This window comes from Rana temporaria, chromosome 1 (assembly GCF_905171775.1).
Source record: "Rana temporaria chromosome 1, aRanTem1.1, whole genome shotgun sequence".
In the NCBI taxonomy this organism is placed as follows: Eukaryota; Metazoa; Chordata; class Amphibia; order Anura; family Ranidae; genus Rana; species Rana temporaria.
This window is the reverse complement of record NC_053489.1, coordinates 579,672,762-579,698,033: the sequence shown is the minus strand read 5'-3', so window position 1 is coordinate 579,698,033 and position 25,272 is coordinate 579,672,762. Positions and strand designations below refer to the sequence as shown.

The 25,272-nt window shown below is 42.6% G+C and overlaps 1 protein-coding gene across 4 annotated transcripts in view; it reads left to right on the top strand.

The window, feature by feature from the left end:
* Nucleotides 1-25,272, top strand: part of DCUN1D4 (defective in cullin neddylation 1 domain containing 4) — a 106,566-nt gene that overhangs the window by 12,350 nt on the left and 68,944 nt on the right. For 2 of the 4 annotated variants that reach the window (XM_040334908.1, XM_040334905.1), the window contains exons 2-3: nt 18,190-18,260; nt 22,447-22,486. In XM_040334908.1, the coding sequence (XP_040190842.1) occupies nt 18,190-18,260; nt 22,447-22,486 (111 nt within the window). Of the gene's footprint in view, nt 1-18,187; nt 18,261-20,537; nt 20,655-22,446; nt 22,487-25,272 lie in introns of those variants that run through there. The other 2 variants (XM_040334906.1, XM_040334907.1) reach the window with 2 other exon arrangements.

The following is a 25,272-nucleotide window of genomic DNA, read 5'->3' as shown; positions in this document are numbered from 1 at the left end:
TTTCTTCACCAGGGTAAGAATTCTTCGGTCATCCACCACAGTTGTTTTCCGTGGTCTTCCGGGTCTTTTTTTTTCAGTTTCAGTTTTTTTGCAGTTTTTACATTTCTTCAGTTAGTTCCTGATTTCTTGCCTAGGCAAATGATGACATACATCCCAAGAGTCTTCAGGATGGGAGGCGAGAAAGGGTTTTCTCAGCTAAGCACACGCTCCTGCCTGCATGCTTGAGCTAAGGATGGATTCCAGGAAGTAGATGCTACATGAATCATTTCCCCTTCTCAAGATGGCCAGGGCCAGAAATGCTAAGGGTTGTTTTTCAAAGTGATTTCTCAACAAATAAATCGTGGAGACATGGATGGATGGGAGAGTTTGCTTTGAATATTAAAAACAAATTAAATGGTGTTTATGGTTTATGGTGCTCGGTTGCAGTGAAGATCTTTAGGTTGTAATTTTTTTGGAAAATTAAGAAATGAAATCAAATGCGTCTTTTATTTAACCCCTTCCATACAGGGCATTTTCACCCCCTTCCTGCCCAGACCAATTTTTAGTTTTCAGCACTGTCGCACTTTAACTGACAATTGCGCGGTCGTGCGACGTGGCTCCCAAACAAAATTGACGCCCTTTTTTCCCCACAAATAGAGCTTTCTTTTGGTGGTATTTGATCACCTCTGCGGTTTTTATTTTTTGCGCTATAAACAAAAGAAGAGCGACAATTTTGAAAAAAAAAACACTATCTTTTACGTTTTGCTTTAATAAATATCATAATTTTTTTTTTTTTTTTAACTTTTTTTTCCTCAGTTTAGACCGATGCGTATTCTTCTACATATTTTTTGGTAAAAAAAATATCGCAATAAGCGTATTTGATCGGTTTTCGCAAAAGTTCTAACGTCTACAAAATAGGGAATAGAATTATGGCTTTTTTTTTTTACTAGTAATGGCGGCGATCTGCGATTTTTATTGTGACCGTGACATTGCGGCGGACATATCAGACACTTTTGACACATTTTTGGGCCCATTCACTTTTACACAGCGATTAGTGCTATAAAACTGCACTGATTACTGTGTAAATGTGACTGGCAGGGAAGGGGTTAACACTAGGGGGCGCTGAAGGGGTTAAATATGTTCCCTAAAGTGTGTTCTAACTGTAGGGGGACTCGCAAGGGGAGGAGATAGATGTGTGTTCCTCTGTACTGGGAACACACATCAGTCTCCTCACCGCTGACAGGACACGGATCTGTGTGTTTACACACACAGATCCATGGTCCTGCCGTGATTGTGGGCATGTGCACGGCCGATGGGCACGTGCACCGGGTCCCGAGCAATGCGGCAGGGGCGCGCGCCCCCTAGCAGCCGGCAAAGCAAGGACGTCATATGAAGGACGAAAGGTTCCCGCCAACGTCATTTTACTATGACTCGGTAGGGAAGTGGTTAACATGCCGTCACAGTACAGCATCATGATTTAACTGGTGAGGAGGTGATTAGGGATGCTGACTGATGATGGCATGTAAAAAGTAAATTTAAAAAAACTAAAGTTTTTTTCTTTAAATTTTTTATATTTAATATTCTAAATGTTTTTTTAAGTAACCTTGTATCGGGGATTTTTTTTATTTTTTTTAATTACACTATAACTATCTAACTATTTAACTAATCACAGCAGCCCTGTACCTTTTGATCAGCTGTGTCCAATCACAGCTGATCACATTGTATACAGACTTTCTGGTTATCAGCAGTACTTTCCTCACGTGCTGTCACAGCGTGAGGAAAGGAGAGGTGGTAACCGGCAAATCTGACACATACACTGACAATCGGTGTTGCATCATCAGCGCACATCAGTGAAGAAGACAAATTACTTATTTGGAAAGTTGTTCGAACAATTTTTTTTTCAAAATTTTCGTATTTTTTTGGTTTAGTAAAAAATAAAAACCCTAGATGTGATTAAATACCACCAAAAGAAAGCTCTATCTGTTTAAAAATGTCATTTCGGTAGTGTTGCATGACTGTGCAATTGTCATTCAAAGTGCGACAGCACTGAAGTTATTTTATTTTTTTCCTTTTTCACATATGGGCACCTCCGTGTATTCTCTGTGTGAAAACCCTCGTTGTGCATCTGTCAAGATTCACATCAGGGCTACTTATGAGAGAAGTTTTTTTTTTTGTAGAAAATAAAGCTTTATTGGTTTAAAAAAAAACAAAAAAACGGCTCCTAACTTTTTAGGTTGGCGCCTAGATAAATTTCTCTCTGCTGTCCAGTTCCTCTGCTCTCAGCATGAGTCACTTCTTAGGCCTCGTACACACGACCGAACATGTCTGCTGAAACTGGTCCGCGGACCAGTTTCTGCGCACATGTTCGGTTGTGTGTACGGACGACCGGACAATTTTCCGGCGGATCAGACAGGTTTCCAGCGGACAAATGTTTCTTAGCATGCTAAGAAACATGTCCGCTGGAAGCCTGTCCGTCGGACATGTTCGGTCATCTGTACGACTCACCGGACATGTCCGCTCGGCCGAAAGCCCTCGCATTTGTCCAAGTGATTCGACGCATGCGTGGAAGCATTGACCTTCCAGGGTTGCACACATCGCCGTCGCGTCGACGTCACCGCGTTCGCTGTCCGCGGGAAATTTGGTCTGATGGTGTGTACAGCCATCAGACCAAAATCCGCCATCGGACATGTCCCGTCGTGTGTACGAGGCCTTACACATTTTCCTGACACCAAGAGAAAAATGGTGACGGGAGGGGTCTCCAGCCGATTGACAGCTTCAACTCTGTTCCTGAGTGCTGTGTGAAGGGGGGTGTTTCCCTCTCTCCAATTTAGCTTTAAGAGCTTTTGTGCAGTGTGCAACTGCAGCTCCACACCCCCTGCTTTGCGGGCCTGTGAAAAATCCTTTTCATCTCAAGAGTTTTACAAGGATGTACAGGGCACATTGCTGCAAATAAACATGTACAACTTATGGAGGAGGACTTGTTTTATCTTCAGGTGTATCGCCTGAGGCCAGTCACTTCACTGGGTATATGTAATGGTTTACAACCACTTTAAAAAATCTGTTGGTGGTGTCCAAAGATTGTGTGTCCAAGTTGTACCCTATCATCTGCCAGCTGTCTAAAGATTATCAAACTTGGTGAAAGGACAGTGTTTTTGTGTGTGTGTGTGTGTGTGTGTTAGGGTGTGGATCTGTGGTGGTACAGTCCATGATGGGGTTTCTGAAAGTGTGCTGGTTAAGAGAAAGTTTAGCTACATAAAAAGACAGATCAGATGATAAGTGCTGCTTATGAAATATTCTGTAATGCAATACTTTTGAATTGTAAAAAAGAACGGAGGTTATACTGATGTGTTTTATTTATCTTTATTTTTATTAAATGAAAGTGAAATAAAAATTAACGTGAAGTCTTCATTAAAAGTTACATTTTGTTTTAATACCATTTTTAATCTGTTTGTTTATTGATTTTGTTTTTTCATTGTAATATCAAAACCCACCCTTTTTTTTTGTCCGTTATGCATTATAAGAGCCTGAATGCACAGTTGCCTTTAAGTGAACCTGTAAGGGAACCAGTAACTTTGCAGTATTATTCAAATTTAAACAGTTCTCTTCCACAACAACCATGTTTTTAGTGTTGGGTTGCTCCAACTGTGTACAGTTCAAGAGCACAAGTCTTTCCTAGGCGACATCTCTTCTCACATTACCCGGCCCGTAGTCAGACTAAAGATGAAACGACTGTCTGCTCTCCACAGTCTGGTGCAAAAGTCACTTGGGAGAAGAAGGCCTTTATTTTTTGTGCACCCGTCTGTACAGAAATTAAATTAAAGTAGGCGGGACTGGTGCAAAGATTTTTGACACCCTACTCGAAACCTCATTTTGCCCCCCCTCCTTGGCTCCACCCCTGACCCCACTTTGCCCTGCCCATATATACCCCACCTTTTTATTGAAGTGTCCATCTAATGCAGCCTCACCAGTGCCCATTAATGAATGTTTGCTTGCTTCCATTCATTCTGGAGTCGGGACAAAGTCCTCCACCGCTGTGCCTCTGACACTATGAGCGAACTGAGCGGCGGCTGATGCTGAGACTTGGTTGCATACAGCAGAGAGAAGAGAGTAGTAAAACCAGTGGCCGGGCATCCTAGGCAGCAGTGCGCCCTAGGCGGCTGCCTAGTTTGCCTAGTGGTAACATCGGCCCTGTGGCTTAACCATATATTTGCAAATGTGTGCAACCAATCCTCCGCTTTTAACATACAAAGTTAGACAGTTGAATTTGGCCTGCTGATTGGTTGGTAAGTTTTAGCCTGGTTATTACGCATACAACCTTATTTATTTATACTTACTGTTTGCATTTAAACGCATCTCATTTAAAGTCCCAAACCCTTCTCTTTTTCCTAGTTATAAACCCCATTCATGAAATGTGAATTAAACACTTATACCTGTAGTGTTTACTTGTGTCTCTCTCACCAAAGCTCTAGGTGTCATTTCTCTCTGGCGCTTCATTCCTCTATTATCAGCATGAGTCACTTCTAACAAGTTCTCTGACACATGAGCATACAACCTTATTTATTTATACTTACTGTTTGCATTTAAACGCATCTCATTTAAAGTCCCAAATCCTTCTCTTTTTCCATTATCAGGGATGGAGGCATGTGTTTTTCATATGCCTCATTCAAAGTCCCAATCCATGTTCCATTCATATCATCAGGGATGGAGATGCGTTTTTTGATACGTTTATACATATACCTTTATGCGTTTTTTTTTCCAGTGCTCTCTACTACTATACCAATCCTAGATGGAGGTGGTGACACACACCCCTAGTCACCTGCCCTCCATCTACTCATTAGTACTTGTATGCCTCCATTGAGGAAACCATAAAAGTTTAGTTAGGACTACAGGAATGCAGAGAGCCTTGGCGAGGCCTGTAGCTTAACCATATATTTGCAAATGTGTGCAACCAATCCTCCGCTTTTAACATACAAAGTTAGACAGTTGAATTTGGCCTGCTGATTGGTTGGTAAGTTTTAGCCTGGTTATTACGCATACAACCTTATTTATTTATACTTAGGCTGCATTCACACCTGAACGCGGCGTATTTTACCACGATTTTCCGCGACAAATTGCAGCGTTTTGTCCTGCGATTTGCCGCGACAAAACGCGGCTTTTTTAAGCCTAACATACGCCGGAGGGGTGATTAACATTGTCGGCTATGCCGAACGCCGCTTGAAAAATGGGTCCGGGACTTGTTTTGAGCTTCAGGCGTTTTCGGCGTGGAGATGTGAACCATCTCCATAGCCGACAATGTTAAATCACCCCTCCAGCGTATTTCAGGCTGCAATAGCATCGCGCTACAGGCGACAAAACGCCTAGGTGTGAATGGAGCCTTAGGCCCTGTACACACACGAGAGGATATCCGTTGGAAACGGTCCGCCGTACCGTTTCCAGCGGACATTTCTGCTCCCGATTTTGATCTGATGGCTGTACACACCATCAGATCAAAATCCCAGCGGAAAACATACGCAGTGACGTGGCCGCGCCGTCGCCACGACGATGACGCGGCGACGTGCGCGACCCTGGAAGGTAAATACTTCGACGCATGCGAGGGATGGGGATCGCTTGGACTTATCCGGTGAGTCTGTACAGACGACCGGCTCAGTCCAACGGACAGGTTTCCAGCGGATAGATTTCTTAGCATGCTAAGAAATTTTTATCCGCTTGAAAACCGTCGGCTGGAGAAATCTCCGCCGAAAAATGTCCGCTAGGCCGTACACACGACCGGATTTGTCTGCTGGAACTGATCCGCGGATAAATCCCAACAGACAGATCCGGTCGTGTGTACGAGGCCTAACTGTTTGCATTTAAACGCATCTCATTTAAAGTCCCAAACCCTTCTCTTTTTCCTAGTTATAAACCCCATTCATGAAATGTGAATTAAGCACTTATACCTGTAGTGTTTACTTGTGTCTCTCTCGCCAAAGCTCTAGGTGTCATTTCTCTCTGGTGCTTCATTCCTCTATTATCAGCATGAGTCACTTCTAACAAGTTCTCCGACACATGAGCTAAAAATTTGTATCAGGGAGGAGCTTAGGGGGAGATGAGCACGGAGCTTGTCTATTCAGAATACAGCTCTACATGTTCCTTCGTTCTTCCACCTATGTGGAGGGGGGGGGGGGTGTTCTTTTCCTCCAATCAGCTCTCACACAGTGTACCTGCAGACTCCCCACCCACCCCTATATACTTCTGAAAGATGATAAAGATTTTTAACAATCTGCACTTTTCAAAGGGTGTAGAAAGGGGAAGACAGCTGATATACAAGTAAAACTTATTTGTTTCATCTGTGTGTATCATCCAAAGGGTGTTCACTTCACTGGGTATGTGAGGGTTTAAAACCACTTTTAATAGTGGTTGAACAGCATGGCAAATCCAACCTCCGCTATAGTTGTCATGGAAAAAAATAGAGTTCAGTTCGGAGAACTCTAGGGAAATATTTTATCCATACTGTGTGTTTCTTTGCACTCCACAGCATAAACATAAATGCTTGGCTGACCCCAGAACTGACATTTATACCTGAAGCTGGACTGTCTAAAATGTATAACCCTCTAGGTAAACACAGAGAAGGACTGTCAGGAAAAATCTCCCCACAGTCATTACAATTACAGAACCTTTAGATGGAACAATACTAATCTCATGCCTGTTTCAGACCTGGACTGCCAGTCATGTGTAAAGTAGATATGTGCATTCCCGTTCGTACGAATGTTATTTTCGTACGAAAATGTTCATTTTCGTACCCGCAGAATAATGTGTACATACGAAAAAAATAAAGCACCAAAATACGAAAACGACGGGATTACGAATGAGCTGCATAACGAACAACCGCAAATACGAACGAACGATCTGACGAAAATACGACAAAACGAAAACGGCAAAAGAACAAAAATTACATCTATAACAAAAGATTTGCATTCTGTATCCTGTTTGAATCCCCTCTCTGTTCGTATCCTCAGCCGTATGTTCACACGACATCCCCAACAAAAGATTTGCATTCTGTATCCTGTTTGAATCCCTTCTCTGTTCGCACCCTCAGTCGTATGCTCACACGACATCCACAACAAAAGACCCGCACCCTGTATTTTGAATTCCTTTTTTCTGTTTGTATTTTGGATTCAACAGAATGCAAATCTTTTGCCACAGATGTCACACGAACACACGACCGAAAACACCAAAAGAAAAAGGACCCAAAATACAGAATAGAAATCTTTTATTATAGATGTCATTTTCGTTTTTTTGAATGGGCAGTGAGTGTAGTTTGTAAAGCAGCTTCTCTTTTGTGCTGAGTAGTACAGTAAAGCCAAATAAACTTTTCTGTGGATTTTCATCTGAAGGGAGATCAGTTGGCCAGACTTTTGAACCCAAAAATGGTTTTCTGATGGAGTTTAAAAACGAACAAATTTTCTGAGAACGAACGGAAAACGATCGTTTTTATGTTTGTTGTTAAAAAAGTCTGACCAAGTGTATGGGCTTAACAATAGTTAATATGGATGAGCCGCGTGTTGAAAGTGCCGCGAATCCCGCGATATATTTACGAAAGTACAAAATGACGAAAATCCTTTTTCTGTTCGTATTTTCAGTCGCATGTTCATATGACATCTATAACAAATTGTTATAGATGTCATATGAGCATACGATTGAAAATACGAACAGAAAAAGGAATTCAAAATACAGAATGCAAATCATTGACGAAAATTCACGAAAATTATTGTCTAACAAGTAATGAACATGAATTAAACATAATAACGAACCATCCCGCATGTACGAAAATAAAACGGTAACGAAAATACGAAACGATCGGAATACGAAAAAATCTCGTCGTACGAAAAACGAACGGGAACGAACAGGAAAACGGGCATCTTACGAAAAACGAACGGAAATGAACCTACGGAACGATATGAAACAGAACAAAAAAAAACGAAAAAAATTTCTGTGCACATGTCTAGTGTAAAGCAGAGCTCCACCCAAAAGAGGATGCTCTGCTTGTCTGCCTCCTCCCCCCTCCGCTGCCACACTTGGCCCCTTTTGAGGGAGAGGGGGGGAGTGGAAACCTGGTTTGGACAGGTACCGTTCCCTCTTCTGGCTCTGTTCACCACAGTGAACTGAGCCAGAATTTCAAACCCCCCTTCAAGGCCTTTTGGTACACATTACAGGTCCTAGAAGACTGTGGCCCATTCACAAAGCGCAGTAGGAGAATAACTGGCTGTGAAGCCGTAAGGCTTCATTGCCGGTTTACCTTAGTCAAGATGATGGTTCCAGCACCTGATGGCCGATTAAAGAATCGACTTGGTTGAGGACACCGCTGGATGCATGAAAAGGTAAGTGCCCTAATAATAAAAGTCAGCAGCTACACTATTTGTATGAAAACTAAAGGATACATTGTGCCTGATAACTAAAAAAAAGTGTTTGTATATGTGAATAAAATAGGCTGCTACCCCTGGCTTGATATACTACGAGAACAATATTGGATAGAAGATAGGGGGCGCTCTGGTTAAAACAAATATAAAGTGCAACTGTGCATGTAACTGACAATATCTATAATCCATTTTCAAAAGATCATAATATAGTGCAAACAATTTATACGCATGCAAAAACGACTTGTGCAAAAACATTAGCAAAAGAGGTTAAAATGACACACACTTTAGAACAATTATTGAAATATGAATAAAAAAAAGTCCAATTTGGAGTAACACTGATAAGTGGTTGATTCTTCTGATTGCTGGCGATTTATAAGTACACCTTCACCAACTAGAGGCTAGACACCCAAAGTGGTCAATACCAGATGGTGTTGACTTCTTTATTTTAAAAAAAGCAGGTCAGTCATGCTTTAGCAAGAAATGGAAAAAGTGCGCTTATCTATAACAATAATAAAAACAGCTGCAAACTCAAAATGTTTATACAAACAAAAGATACTATGAAAAGAAGGAATGGAGTTGCGCTAAAAAAAAGTGACTTTCTCAAAAAATAGTGAACACTATAAAGTCCCAAAAGAAGAAGAAAAATCTTCTTTATTCCAATATCAACTCTGTGAAAGTTCTGTGCATAATCAGATAATCATGTGGAATCACAACGTGTGGAAAGATCTGGATCAATGTTCCCTGAGAGTGCTGACCCTTACCAGATATTCAGATCCAAAGGATCAAGCCAAGCGGATTAGCCACACACCTGGGCTGCATAGGAGATCAGGATCTTGATAAGGTCTTCCCAGCAGTGGATCAGTGGAACATCCAGAAAGCAAAAAAAATAAAACTAGATAGTGTGATATTGTCAGGTAATCACACACAGAAATTCCCCCTGTGACTGGCAGACGGACAGTGTGACATGCAAACCACCACCTAAAAACACACTGACCCTTACCAGAGATCTGGGTATAAACAAATCGAAAACACACGGGGGATATGGGCAGCCACTGGAAATGAATTCTCCCACAGACAATCCACTTGTGTAATGTAATACACTTACACTTATGTAAGTGTATTACATTTTTGCCCATTAAATGCTTAAACGTTATCACACCATTGTGAGTTTCTTCCTCCATGACCGCGGATTGTCTAATACACTTTGGTGAATCCGAGGATTGTCTGTGGGAGAATTCATTTCCAGTGGCTGCCCATATCCCCCGTGTGTTTTCGATTTGTTTATACCCAGATCTCTGGTAAGGGTCAGTGTGTTTTTAGGTGGTGGTTTGCATGTCACACTGTCCGTCTGCCAGTCACAGGGGGAATTTCTGTGTGTGATTACCTGACAATATCACACTATCTAGTTTTATTTTTTTTGCTTTCTGGATGTTCCACTGATCCACTGCTGGGAAGACCTTATCAAGATCCTGATCTCCTATGCAGCCCAGGTGTGTGGCTAATCCGCTTGGCTTGATCCTTTGGATCTGAATATCTGGTAAGGGTCAGCACTCTCAGGGAACATTGATCCAGATCTTTCCACACGTTGTGATTCCACATGATTATCTGATTATGCACAGAACTTTCACAGAGTTGATATTGGAATAAAGAAGATTTTTCTTCTTCTTTTGGGACTTTATAGTGTTCACTATTTTTTGAGAAAGTCACGTTTTTTTTAGCGCAACTCCATTCCTTCTTTTCATGCTTTAGCAAGATATTGCTTGCTGCAATATTGGAAACTGTATGAGCTGCTCAAACTGACGAGGATCACAAATGGGATATGTGAAAGAAAAATGGAAGGAACCAATAGTGTAATCCTGTTTTATTTAAAATAAGTAAAATACAAATGCCAACTGGCTGCTTACATGAATTGTGCCATCACCCGGCACTGAGGCACTTGTGGCTAGCGTGCGTTCCACCGTCGATGGCAGACAACCTTGACGTACGTTTCGTGTGTTTCACGTCATCGGGTACGCTTCCTCATGACGTAAAACACGCAAAACTTATGTCGAGAAGGTACTTGGTCACGCTACTTCCCGTGCCTTTGGTTGTCTTCCATCGAAGGTGGAACACACGCTAGCCATGAGTGAGAGCCGCGGGGCACTATTCGCCAATTTCCTTTGCACAACAGCCCCTCGGTACCTGTCAGTTTTTTAGTCAGACTTGAACGGATGTTAGCGGTGACATGCCCGCTGACATCCGACTACGGTATGTCTTCATCCGATTCCCCCATAGAGGAGAGCGGCGCTCTGACAGGTTGGTCCCTGCACAGACAGATTTGTCATCTGCCTTCTCAGCAGGGATGGATGGAGCGATCCCTGCTGAGCAAAGCGGAGCCCGTACACAGACACGTGCGTGTGAAAGGGTCCATAGAGTCTACAAGCTATGGTGCCAATCACTGAAAATTGATCACAAATGATGTACTGAAGGACTATCTAATTTCTTGAGACACTGACAAGCCAGGACAGTACAATACCCTCCAAATGACCCCTTTTCCGAAAGTAGACATTTCAAAGTATTTAGTAAGAGTTTTATGAAGTTTTATTTTTTTCCACAATTTGCAAAATAAAGTTGTGTTTTTTATTTTTTTTATACAAAATTGTCATAGTTACAGGTTATTTCTCTCACGTGGCATATGCATACTTGCAACTACACCCCAAAACACATTCTGCAACTCCTCCTGAGTATGGAGATACCACATGTGTGAGACTTTTACACAGCCTGACCACATACAGAGGCCCAACATGCAGGGAGCACCATCAGGCATTCTAGGAGAATAAATTACACATTTCATTTCTTGACTACCTCTTACACTTTTGAAGGCCCTGGAGCACCTGGACAATAGACACGACCAAAAAATGACCCCATTTTGTAAAGTAAACACCCCAATGTATATTCTTTGAGGCATAATGAGTCTTCTAAATGTGATTATTTTTTTTGGAAAGAAAATGAAAACACTTTTTTTTTATACACACAAAGTTGTCCATGTATAAGATATGTGTTGGAAATGGCATGTCCATAACAAAAATGACACCCAGAAAAAAATTCTGCTGCTCCTCCTGAGTATGGCAATACCACATGTGTGAGACTTTTACACAGACTGACCACATACAGAGGCCCAACATGCACCATCACGTGTTTTAGGGACATAAATTTCAAATCTAATTTTATTACCTATTACACTTTTTTGTGAGGCACGGAAGATCACTGATGCGGCATGGATGACCACTGATGCGGCATGGATGACCACTGATGTAGCATGGATGACCACTGATGTGGCATGGATGGGCAAGAATGAGCCATGGATGTGCTAGAATGAGAATGGATGGGGAAGGATGATCCAGAATGAGGATGGGTGAGCCATGGATGGCGATGGATGAGCCAAAATGAGGATGAATGAGCCATAATGAGGATGGGTGGAAATGGATGAGCCATAGATGGGGATTGATGAGCCAGAATGAGGATGGATGAGCACAGATCAGTGCTGTGGGCACTTCAAATCCAGCCCACAAGGGCTGCTGTACCTGCTCCCTCCTCTCCTCACACACTGTACCGATCAGTGAGAGGCAAGGGGAGAAACTGAACTGGACATTCCCTGGCTTGTTGACAAGTGATCGCTTCGTCATTGGACAGAGCGATCACGTGGTAAAGGGCCATTGGCCATGATGCGGCTGGTCCATAAGATCACACGGTCACATGCACTCCCAGGTGCGGGCGGTAAGCGCAAATCTGGGAGGACATCATTGTACGCCCTCCCAGGCCTAGTCAGCAAGTGGTTAACCGATGTCTGAACAGCCTCTGTGCACTGAAAGAAAGAGCTGTTAGTATATAGCAGGAGCCCAGCCCTGACAGTACCCCCTCCTCCAAGACCCCTTCCCCCCTCAGTGGAGCACCAGGCTTGATTGGGGAAATGTCTATGGAAAGGTGGAGGGCAGGAGCTTGTACATCCAGGCTTGAGACCCAAGAGCGTTCCTCCGGACCGTAACCTCTCCAGTGAACAAGGTATTGTATGTGTCCACAATGCCTATGGAAATCAATGATGGATTGTATTTCATATTCCTCATGGTTGTCAACTTAAACTAAGCGAGGGCATGATGCTGAAGTGGTATAGCGGTTGCACACAAAAGGTTTTAATAAGGAAACATGGAATATTTTGGAAATCTGCATGTTTGAAGGATCTGATGTGTCACTGGGTTAATCTTATGGAGTATGCAGAAAGGCCCAATATAGCGAGGTGGCAGTTTTAGTGATGGGACACTGAGTTGGAGGTTATAAGAAGATAGCCAGACACTTTCCTCAATTTAGTAGGAGGGCACAGGTAGGCAGTGGTGGTCAGCATGGAGTCTGTACCTCTTGTTGGTGCGTTGCAAGGATTTTTGAACCTGTACTCAAGTGGATTTCCTTGCGGAAATAAAATCTTAGGTAACATGGATGACAGAAAAGGGGGCCACCGTGCCCTTCTGGGAGATGAACGTTTGGCTTCAGACAAAACATGTGAGGTTCTTATGGTCAGTTAAAATGAGGACTGGCACCGAATTTCCCTCGAGGAGATGCCTCCATTCCTTAAAGCGGAGGTCCGCCGATTTTCCTTTTTTTTTAAAGTCAGCAGCTACAAATACTTTAAAATAAGGACACTTACCTGTCCAGGGTGCCCGCGATGTCGGCACCCGAGGCCGACCCGTTCCTTGGTCCTCGGATGCTACCGCCGCCATCTTCGGTAAAGGGAGTCGGGAAGTGAAACCTTGCGGCTTCGCTTCCTGGTTCCCTACTGCGCATGCGAGAGTCGTGCTGCGCAATCCGAATGGTCCCTGCTGTTTTTTGGGACCCGTGTGTCTCCCAGAAGACAGTGGGGGAGTGGCATAGATCCCCGCAGATTCTGTGGCTATGGATGCCCGGAAGTGGGTGCAAATGCCTGCATTATACAGGTATCTGCAGCCCCCTCTCCCCTTAAATGTGACATCGGAGGGGGGATCAGGACAGCGGAAGTTCCACTTTTGTGTAGACCTCCGCTATAAGAGCTTAAATGTTGGCTAATAATTCTTTGTCCCCAATCTTGTAATTGCATTCTGCAGGAGACAATCTTTTAGAAAAGTAGCCACAGGAAGCACAAAGCTCTCAGAGGTAGGACGTTGAGACAGGAGAGCGGCTACTCCAGTCTCAGACACCTCAACTTCAAGAATAAAGGGTAACATAGGATCAGGAAGTGCCAGCACAGGAGCTGTAGCAAAGTGGTCTTGAGGGATCCAAAGGATTTAATGGCGTCTGGGGACCAATTCTTTGGGTTGCTGTCCTTCCTGGTCATATCAGTCAGGGGTTTGACCAGAGGAAAGAAATTACAAATACATTTCTGATAATTGGCAAAGCCAAGAAAATGTAGGTGTCATCTATGGTGTTGGGACAACTTGTCAGAAGTGACACATGCTTATAACAGAGGAACAAAGCACCAGAAATGACACTCCGATCTTTGGAGAGAGACCAGTAAACACTGAATGTGCTTTGTTCAGATTTCATGACTGAGGTCTACAACCACTTTAACTACCTGAGACCCGGGCGTATGTCAAAAGACGGCCTCAAGGAGGTTCTATAAATCCGTGAGGATGTCTTTTGACGTCCTCCGGCCACTGGGGGGCACGCGCGCACCCGGCGCATCCCCGAGATGCCGATGCGCGTGCCTGGCGGCCGTGATGCCCGCCAGGTACCTGCGATCGGCAATGACAGCAGGGACGTGGAGCTCTGTGTGTAAACACAGAGCTCCACGTCCTGTCAGGGAGAGGAGACAGATGCTGTGTCCCTTGTACATAGGGACACAGCATCGGTCACCTCCCCCAGTCAGTCCCCTCCCCCCACAGTAAGAATCACTCCCAGGATACACATTTAACCCATTCCTCGCCCCCTAGTGTTAACCCCTTCCCTGCCAGTCACATTTATACAGTAATCAATGCATTTTTATAGCACTGTTCGCTGTATTAATGTGAATGGTCCCAAAAATGTGTCCGCCGCAATATCGCAGTTCTGACAAAATTCGCAGATCGCCTTATTACTAGTAAAAAAAAAATGTCAGAATTCTATCCCTTATTTTGTAGCCACTATAACTTTTGTGCAAACCAATCACTATACGCTTATTGCGATTTTTTTTTTTTTTTTACCAAAAATATGTAGAATACATATCGGCCTAAACTGCAAAAAAAAATTGTTTTAAAAAAAAAAAAAATGGATATTTATTATAGCAAAAAGTAAACAATATTGTTTTTTTTTTTTAAATTGTCGCTCTTTTTTTGTTTATAGTGCAAAAAATGTAAACCGCAGAGGTGATCAAATACCACCAAAAGAAAGCTCTATTTGTGGGGAAAAAAAGGACGTCAATTTTGTTTGGGAGACACGTCGCACGACCGCGCGATTTTAATTCAAAGCGACGCAGTGCTGAAAGCTGAAATTTCGCCTGGGCAGGAAGGGGGTATATGTGCCCAGTAAGCAAGTGGTTACGTTTCCTTGTCCAACCAGTGCTTCTACAGTACTCAACATTGCCTGTTTTTCTTTGTGCTTCTTCAAAAAAGCTTGAACAGCATGTCTTGAACCCCCAGTCTGCTTTGAAATCTTTGCCTGGGGGGGGGGGGGGGGGGGCCGTGCTGATGCAGTAGAACTACCGTGTGACTTGCTGCTGTGCTCAGTCTTTCAATGGTGTATGTGGCCTGTGACACAAAACTGTCTTCCACAACCTCACCTTTAGTAGCAGAGTTTGTTTGTTCCTTACTCAGTTTTAACACTCATACACAGCTGTTTCTGTTATTGGCTGTGTTTCAACCTACATATGAAATTGATGATAAATAGTACCTGCTTGTTATAATTGGCTAATCATACACCTTACTCTAAAGCCTGGGCACACACGGTTCGATTGTTGGACAATTGCCACAAACATGGATGTAGTGACGTACTACGAGGAATTTCAGTGCAGAAAAAATTTGACAACAATTGTCAAAAAGAGCGTACTAACGGTATGAATTTAGGACAACAGTCGGTCAACAGACAATCCCTTGCCAACAATCAAACCGTGTGTACGAGGCTTAAAGGGGTTGTAAAGGTAAAACATTTTTCCCTAAATAGCTTCCTTTACCTTAGTGCAGTCCTCCTTCACTTACCTCATCCTTCGATATTGCTTTTAAAAATTTCCTTATTTCTTCTGAGAAATCCTCACTTCCTGTTCTTCTGTCTGTAACTCCACACAGTAATGCAAGGCTTTCTCCCTGGTGTGGAGAAAGCCTCTTGAGGGGAGAGGGCGAGCAGGAGAGTCAGGACACTCTACTTTGCAGATAGAGAAAGGAGCTGTGTGTTAGTGGGCATCCTGACACTCCTGCTCGCCCCCTCAAGAGGCTTTCTCCACACCAGGGAGAAAGCCTTGCATTACTGTGTGGAGTTACAGACAGAAGAACAGGAAGTGAGGATTTCTCAGAAGAAATAAGGACATTTAAAAGTGGAAGGATGAGGTAAGTGAAGGAGGACTGCACTAAGGTAAAGGAAGCTATTTAGGGGATTTTTTTTTTACCTTTACAACCCCTTTAATCCTACAAAATCCCTGTAGTGTAAGAATTGGTGCTGATTTGGAGTCAAAGGTTAGTCGCACCAAATATTGATTTGACTGAGATTTTTCTTCTGTTCACTCACTTTGCCTTTCATAAACTGATAAAAATAAACAATTTAAAAATATATTTTTGAAAGCATTCTTGCTTTACTCAATCAGATCTCACAACGAGCTGTTATCCAAGATTTTAACACTGCGCCACAGAGAAAATCAGACAAGTATGATTAAACAGATCTACCAAACAGGTTAAAAGGTAAATAGTGGCGCTAGGTAAAGCAACAACACATACATAAGTATTACACACCCAGTGAGCAGTAATGTGTAAACATAGGAAAAATAGTCCATATGCTATGATAATAAAAAAGCAGAGTGGTATCTCTGTGATAGAAATTCAGTTAATAATACGGTGTTGGATCAGTATATCAACTGAATTTCTATCATGTAGATACCACTCAGTTTTTTTATTATCATAGCATATGGACTATTTTTTCTTATGTTTACACATCACTACACCCCTCACATTTGTGTAAATATTTTATTATATCTAGGGCTGTGGAAATTAACTATTAATTCCTAGATTAATCTTTAATTTTTTTGATCAATCAAAATTCTTTTGATTGGTACTCACCTCTCTGCCGGCTTCCAGGCCTTTAGGGAGTTCCGTCGGAGATCCGGTGAAGTCACGGCCACCGGCGGGGCTTGCCGTGTCCATCTGAAGGGCTCCTTTGCTGTGCATTCATATCTGCATGCCGGCGGGACCTTACTATCTGCCACACGCAAGGGCTGTTACACTTCCCTCTATCACTTCCCTCTATCAACCTGGGATTCTACAGCCATCCACTGGGAGTTGTGATAGTTCGCATGACTGTGGTGACTAATTGCGGGAAGGACCAGAGACAGATGCCGAGGGACCCCAGAAGACATGGATCAGGGGCACTCTGTGCAAAACTAACTGCACTGTGAAGGGTAAGTATGACATGTTTGTTATTTAAAAAAAAAAAAAAAATATTCCTTTAGTAGTGCTTTAAGTCTTGAAAGCACTTGAGAGATTTGGCTGTAGACACTCCACAGCTACAGAGGTCAACAGGGCTTGTTTTAGAGCTAATTTATTACATAACAATATAAATATGTGAATGTCCATAACCTGGACTGACTAAAAGTGGAGTTCCACCCAGGAATTTTTTTTTAGACCAAAAATCCTAGAAAAAAAATAGAATTTTTTTTATACTCACCTGAAATACCTGTTGCTATGCAGAAGTCCATCATCTGCCTCTTCCGTAGCCGCGGTCTACCTTCTTCTTCATCTTCTTCTAGTGAATGGGGCACGCTGCTTTCTGGGAACTGTGTGTGTTCCCAGAGAGCAGCTGCCCATTCACAAGTCGGCGCGAGACTCGTGCATGCGCAGTAGGAAACTGGCAGTGAAGCAGTAAAGGTTTCACTGCCTGTTTCCCTTAGTGTGAATGGCGGCGCGGGACCTGCACTGATCGAGAGATCGGTATCGGGGGGGGGGGGGGGCCATCAGCGCGAGCGAGTAGGACAGGTAAGTGTCCTTATTAAAGGCAGCAGCTACACTGTTAGTAGCTGCTGACTTTAAAAAAAAAAATAATAATTGACGGGTGGAATCCCGCTTTAAAGTGTGTAGGATTTCTGAGGATGCACAGCTCCAAGAAATGTTATGTCTTATCATTGCACTACCATTTGCTGAATAAAATGATGGCATCTCTATTTATTATTATTTTTTGTTGGGGGGGGGTTAAGTAATTCTGACTTTACTCCAAATGTACCTGTATACTGCCCTTATTCCAGACCAATGACTTAAAATATTGAAATCGGAGGTATTCAGGAAACTAGCATTTTAGGTCCGCAGTGGCTTGCTCCAGCTTTCCCTCATTCCATTCTGTTTTTCTTGTATGAAGAGAAGCGTTGTATTCATGGTACATGCAGCCTGCAATTTGATATCATAGCAAATTGGATCATGCTCTGCTGGGGTTTTTTGCCTTCCTCTGGATCAACTGTGGGTATGGAGTTGGGTGTATAGGATTTTACTGTGTTTTTTATTTTGTTTTTTTGTGGTTGAACTGGATGGACTTGTGTCTTTTTTCAACCTGACTAACTATGTAACTATGTAACTATATGGGTAGTATGTATGTATGTGTTTGTGTGATATGTAAAATATAATTTTTTTTTATCTGATTTCAGATTTTCAGCTGAACTCTCATCTATCAACACTGGCAAATATTCACAAGATATATCACACTCTCAACAGGCTGGTAATAAAAAGAATATTATTCGAAAATAAATACGATTTTTTTTTTTTTTTTGTAGTTTGTATCTAATTTATTAGATTCTCTGCAGCCGTTTATTATTAAAGGATAAGTTCATCTTTTGGGAAAAAATATTAAATGCATATATTTTTACAGGAACAAAATATGCATTTATTAATTTTTATTAAAGGGGTTATAAACCCTCAGCGTTTCATTCATGCATTAAGGTGAAAAACATTCTTTACTGCAGCAGAGCCCCCGAGCCCCCCTTTGACTTACCTGAGCCCTGTAATTCCTGCGACAGGAACGAGTACACCAGCTCCGGCCGGTGTCTCGTGTCCTGATTGGATAGATTGATAGCAGCACAGCCATTGGCTTCCGCTGCTGTCAATCAAATCCAATGATGCAGGTGCCGGGGGCGGAGCCGCGTCTTACTGTCTGTGTCAACAGACGCAGAAGCAGCAGGACACTGGACTGCACTCACACGGGTGTCCTATAGGAGAGCGATTTTCCGACGGGACACTCGAGAAGAGGAGGAGCCAGGAGCGCCGCAGAGGGACCCCAGAAGAGGAGGATCGGGGCCACTCTTTGCATACCCAAGTGCACAGCGGAGGTAAGTATGACATGTTTGTTAATTAAAAAAAAAACTGAACCTTTACAACCCCTTTAAGGAGTCTGGAAAGCATTGCATTTGTGATCAGTGGAACAGGGTTCAATGCCAGACTCCTGCAGACAAGCCCTGCAGCTTTTAGCACATACCTACATATGGGCTGACTGTTTACAAGCTTACAAGCTGCATGAACTACACAGCCGCTCATTAGCATCCTCACAGTTCATTCCAAACTACAAATCATCAGCTGCAATGGTAGTTTGTGCATTCACAGGTAACTGTGACTAAATGACGTTCTTCCCACACATAATTTTCAAATAATGACAGCAGGTAAGGGGAGAAGATCCACCCCCACCCCCCACTCTTTGTCGGGGGGGGGGGGGTGGTCTGCAGCTGCTGAAACATGTTGCATGTTCCAAAAAGTGAACTCATCCTTTAAAATTAAATTGTGTTGCAAATACACTTTAAGTGGAAGTCCATGCAAAAAATCCCTGCATCTATAGCCACCAGGGATCTAACACTAACCTCTCTATTCCTGTAAAGAAAAGATGAGTATACATACCTTTTTGGAAGCCAATCTGACCCGCTCCGACACGATCTCCAGCCATGGAAGCTCTGCAGAGGACACCGATGACAACGGCTGTGAAATGAATGGGAAGTGACCTCACCCATAGGGGGTGATTCACAGAGAGTTAGGCCGGCGTATCAGTAGATACGCCGACGCAAATTTAAGCGTATTCTGGAAACCAGATATGCTTAAATTAGGCTCAGATACGAGCGGCGTAAGTGTCTTACACCGTCGTATCCTAAAGTGTAATTCTTAGGCTGACCGCTAGGCGGCGCTTCCATTGCGGTCTGCCTAGAATATGTAAATGAGTAGATACGCCGATTCACGAACGTACGCTTGCCCGACACAGTAAAGATACGCCATTTACGTAATGCACTTTCAGGCCTAAAGTTATTCCATCAAATAGCAGGAATAGTAATTTTAAGTATGGCCGTCGTTCCCGCATCCAAATTTGAAAATTTTACGTTGTTTGCGTAAGTCGTCCGTGAATAGGGACTTACGTCATTTATGTCCACGTCGAAACCAATAGGACCGTGCAGCGTACTTGGCCGCAATGCACACTGGCATATGTACACGGACGGCGCATGCGCCGTTCGTAAAATACGTCAATCACGTCAGGTCACCCCCTATTAACATAAAACACGCCCCCTCAGCCGAATTTGAATTAGGCGCCATTACGTCCGCCCGATTTACGCTACGCCGCCGTAACTTAGCAGGCAAGTACTTTGTGAATCATGTACTTGCCTCACTAACTTATGGCGGCGTAGTGTAAACACGATACACTACGCCGCCACAACGCTACTCCTGCCTACCTGAATCTAGCTAATAGAGTTACTATGGGGCTTCCATTGTCCTCCGTCTCCTCTGCACCCACCTACACAGAGAGGTTGTGGCTGACAGCTCAGCATGGGATCCGGTCGGTATGTATACTTGTTTTTTCTTTACAGAGAGGTTAGTGTTAAATCCCTGGAGTCTATAGATGCAGAGATTTTAGATTTTGCATGGACTTCCACTTTAAGCTGCAGTTCATTCTGTAAGTATGAGAACGTAAGGTTAACTAGATAAAGTTTGTTCCATTTTCATCTTATTATTAATGGCTATTCAGTCTTTATTACAGCAAGCTCCTGCATAGAGGCAAAGTTTCACACTGGTTTACTGCATGGATTTGGAAGAAATGCACAACGCACACCCAAGACTCAAATTTGGAATACACATGGCTCTTGTATGTAGACAATATTTGCTTATTTGGAGGTCAGCTTAAAAGTGAACATTAGCTCAATATTATAAAAGTCCTGTTGCTGCAAAGGTACATAGAATGCCAAATCTCTCAGTCTCATCAAGGCCCCTATAGAAAAAAAAATGCACAAAAGGGGAGTACAAATTTTAAAGCAAAAATATCCCCATTAACCCCTAGGTCTGCATTCTGGATGCAATTTGCATTTGCTACATGAGTGGCAAACGCTTTTTTGTGAGTGCAAGCTTGCGGTAAAAAAGGCTGTTGCGAATTTAACTGATTTTCTTCAGTTGTGTGTCTTGTCATGTAATGTTAAAAGAAAAATAGGCTCTCCTAAATTGAAAGGTGAACTTTGACTTTAGGCTTACCATTCTGCTGTACTGAATGCAAAATTTGACTTTTAATATGCAAGGTGCAACTACAGAAAAATTGTGCAAAACCATATACTGAGGGCCAGATTCTCGTAGATCGGCGTATTTTTGTGCGGGCGTAACGTATCCGATTTACGTTACGCCTCCGCAACTTAGACGGGCAGGTGCTGTATTCTCAAAGCACTTGCTCCGTAAGTTGCGGCGGCGTAGCGTAAATAGGCCGGCGTAAGCCCGCCTAATTCAAATGTGGAACAGGGGGGGCGTGTTTTATGTAAATGTTATGTGACCCGACGTGATTGACGTTTTTCACGAATGGCGCATGCACCGTCCGTGGAATATCCCGCCGCAAGGACGTATTGGTTTCGACGTGAACGTAAATGACGTCCAGCCCCATTCACGGACGACTAACGCAAACAACGTAAATTTTAAAAAATTCGATTCGGGAACGACGTCCATACTTAACATTGGTACGCCGAATGTACGCCACCATATAGCAGGGGTAACTTTACGCTGGGAAAAGCCTAACGTAAACCGCGTATGCGTACTGCGTCGGCCGGGCGTACGTTCGTGAATTCGCGTATCTAGCTGATTTACATATTTCTAGGCGTAAATCAGCGTACACGCCCCTAGCGGCCAGCGTAAATATGCAGTTAAGATCCGAAGGAGTAAGAGACTTACGCCGGTCGGATCTAATAGAAATCTATGCGTAACTGATTCTAAGAATCAGGCGCATAGATACGACGGCTCAGACTCAGAGATACGACGGCGTATCTGGAGATACGCCGTCGTATCTCCTTTGAGAATCTGGGCCTAAATGAATAAATACATGAGATGCACGATCTCTTTAAATATATCAAAGCATTAATAAAGACATATATTTTTGTAGTGAATAATACGACCGTGCATCAAATGATATAAAGCGAAAACATTATAAATAGTGCAATAAAAAAGTCCAAATATCATGTGAATAAGCTGTGAGGATGCTCCACCTCATAATGTGTCCAGTACGTGTTCCACTACCTGATTGCACATCAGCTCCTTGCCGGATTCATACGACCTCCCAAACATTCTGTTTCTGAGTGCTTAATAGGAAAAAAGCCTATGCCTCAAAGATGTCACCTGGTCCTTTATAGCGCCTTCACCGAGATGCAGTTCATACTCAAATATTACATGAACAATCCAAGGCACATAGGAGGAAATAAACTATTCTGCTGTGTTATGTATACATTTCACTGATGTTCCTTGTAAATAAAGAGATAGTGACAATTATATTTCAGGGGAATATCTGGGTTTGCCCTGAATATGTAAAAGTAGCTTTAGTAAAAATTACATAATAATGGCAGGTGTCTGTTTCACAGCATCTAGCTGATCTTATTATTTTTTTTTACTTTACTTTTTTTTCCCCACAGAATTTGACTGAAGACGTGGGCCAAGACGATCACCAAACAGGTAGCCTTTATATTTACTCCAAGGGAGCAAAGAATAATTATATTGGAGTGGAGTAATTACTAGGTATTCAGTTGAATTATGGGCTCTCATATAAAAACAATATATATATATATACTAGCTGAATACCCGGCGTTGCCCGATCTTCCTATCTTAACCTTTTGGGGAGGAAAATCATAGTAATATAAATATACCCATCTTTTATATAAGGGTGTAGGTAAGGGTTAATTTAACTGTCATATATTTTTATTTGGCATATAAGTAATATGTGTACCAGGTATTATTGAAATATCTCCAGGCGTACAGAAGTTATGTGGGAACATACATTTCCCATTGATTTGCATGGGACTTTAAACAAAAATCCCGACCCTCACAAATGGGGGTAGTTAAGGGATAAATTAACTATCCTATAGTTTAAGTGGACATATAAGTAACATGTGACCAAGTGTTATCGAAATATGTACAGCCGTTTGGAAGTTATGAAGTAACATGTATTTCCCATAGAGTTGAATGGGACTTTAAAGAAAACCCCGACCATGGCAAATGGGGGTGGGTAAGGGTTAAACCACCTATCCTATGTTTGTTGCTGACATATAAGTAACATGTGTGCCAAGTTTCATGTTAATATCTATAGCTGTTTGGACGTGATGCTGGAACATACATACACACACACGTTGAGTTTTATATATATAGATATATATATCTATATATATATATAGATATATATTTGCTTCAGAAATTAGAGTTTTTGTAAAACCTCACCTTTGTAAAATAACCAATTCAGTTGAAAAATCTAAATGAAAGGCATACATTTGCCCTTTTCTAAGGCCTCGTACACACGACCGAACATGTCTGCTGAAACTGGTCCGCTGACCAGTTTCAGCAGATATGTTTGGTCGTGTGTACAGCCGACCGGACCGCATTCCCGGCCGAGCGGACTTTTTCCAGCGGACAAATGTTTCTTAGCATGCTAAGAAACATGTCCGCCGGAAGCCTGTCCGTCGGACGTGTTCGGTCGTCTGTACAGACTCACCGGACACGTCCGATCGGCCGCCATCCCTCGCATGCGTCAAAGTGATTCGACGCATGCGTGGAAGCATTGACCTTCCAGGGTCGCGCACGTTGTCGTGTCATCGTCGTGGCGATGTCGCGACATGTCACCGCGTTTGTTTTCCGCGGGGATTTTGGTCTGATGGTGTGTACAGCCATCAGACCAATATCCGGCAGCGGACATGTCCGATGAAAATGGTCCGCGGACCGTTTTCATCGGACAGATCCGCTGGTGTGTACGGGGCCTTAGTGATCACATTCCCTCTGTTCTCAGCGGCATAAGAACTTTGTTAGGAGAAACAGCGGCACACTGAATTTCCCAGCGAATGGCTGTACAGAGGCGATGTGTCAGAACAAGTCTGATCATTGGAGAACACATCGAGTTCCCAGCAAAAATTGCAATGCATGGTGCTGTGCTGTTAGAGGTAAATAATGAATGTGAAGTAAATAACAATACTAAAGATGAATCCAATAGACATATAAAACACTATCCTAGTCAGTACATAAGTACCTAAGATGTATAAATACGTGGTAAAGGTATCTCACAAAAATTATAAATGCACAAATAAGAAAGGAGAAAAAAATCCTAAATCACAGGGAAAAAAAAGAATGAAAATCACTACTTGCTGATAGTAATCATATAAATAAAGTGACATATAATATAGTGCATCAATTTATTGAATTTAAAAGTCCTGGGGGGGGGGGCTGTTCAGCAGCAGGTAAGTATTTTTTAATAACACAAATTGCACCAAATTTATATTCAAGTCTTGAAAATTTAACCTGATTTCAGATTTGCCTTCTTCCAGTTTTCTGAACATTACCCAGTGAGGTTGGCTAATGTCCAGTACTGGCTGAACAAAAAACCTGACAGATCAGTGTACTAACACACACCGTGCTATTGTGTTCTGACAGGATGCCCCCCCATCAGAACATAGCGGTCAATGCTCTCAGCCATTGGACTGCCTATCACAGAGTGGTGCACTGTAATAGCCAATCTTACTGGGCAGGTGCAAAGGGCACCACCTTGTGGAAGGCAGTACACTAACCGATTTTTTGTTAACCCAGCATACCAGGCAAGAGAAGTGGTACTGTGCAGAGTCTATGCATATAGAACATAACTCACAACTTTTGAGCTTGAAAACAAACCATCCCTTATCTACGTGCCTGGTGCTGATTGGCCTCTCACCTTATTGCTGTAAGGTAACAGCATAAGTGTATGATCTGATGAAGTTCCAATGGTAAGTCCTTCCCAGACTTACCCGTACAATATATACAAGAGAAGGATATCCAAATAGTGTAGTAATGTTTTGTAGATTTATTATATAAAAACTGCTTCTTTTACTCACATTGGCACAAGCAACATACATCATATAATCCACAGTGTGCCTGTCAATCAATCTCAACATGTTTTGTCATGTCCACGTGACTTCATCAGGGGATCAACTTCACCAGATCATTCACTTATGCTGTTACCTTACACCAGGTGTCTTCAACCTACGGCCCTCCAGTTCAGGAACTACAATTCCCATCATGCCTAGTTATGTCTGTAAATGTCAGAGTATTACAATGCCTCATGGGATGTGTAGTTTCATAAAAGCTGGAGTGCCATAGTTTGAAGATCCCTGTTTTACACTGAAAGAAGAGACACTTGTCACATTTTTCTTTATTTTTATCTGTGCATGGTGAAACCATTTATCACTTTTGATATTATCTATACTAGATTGATTCCAGGACTTTTA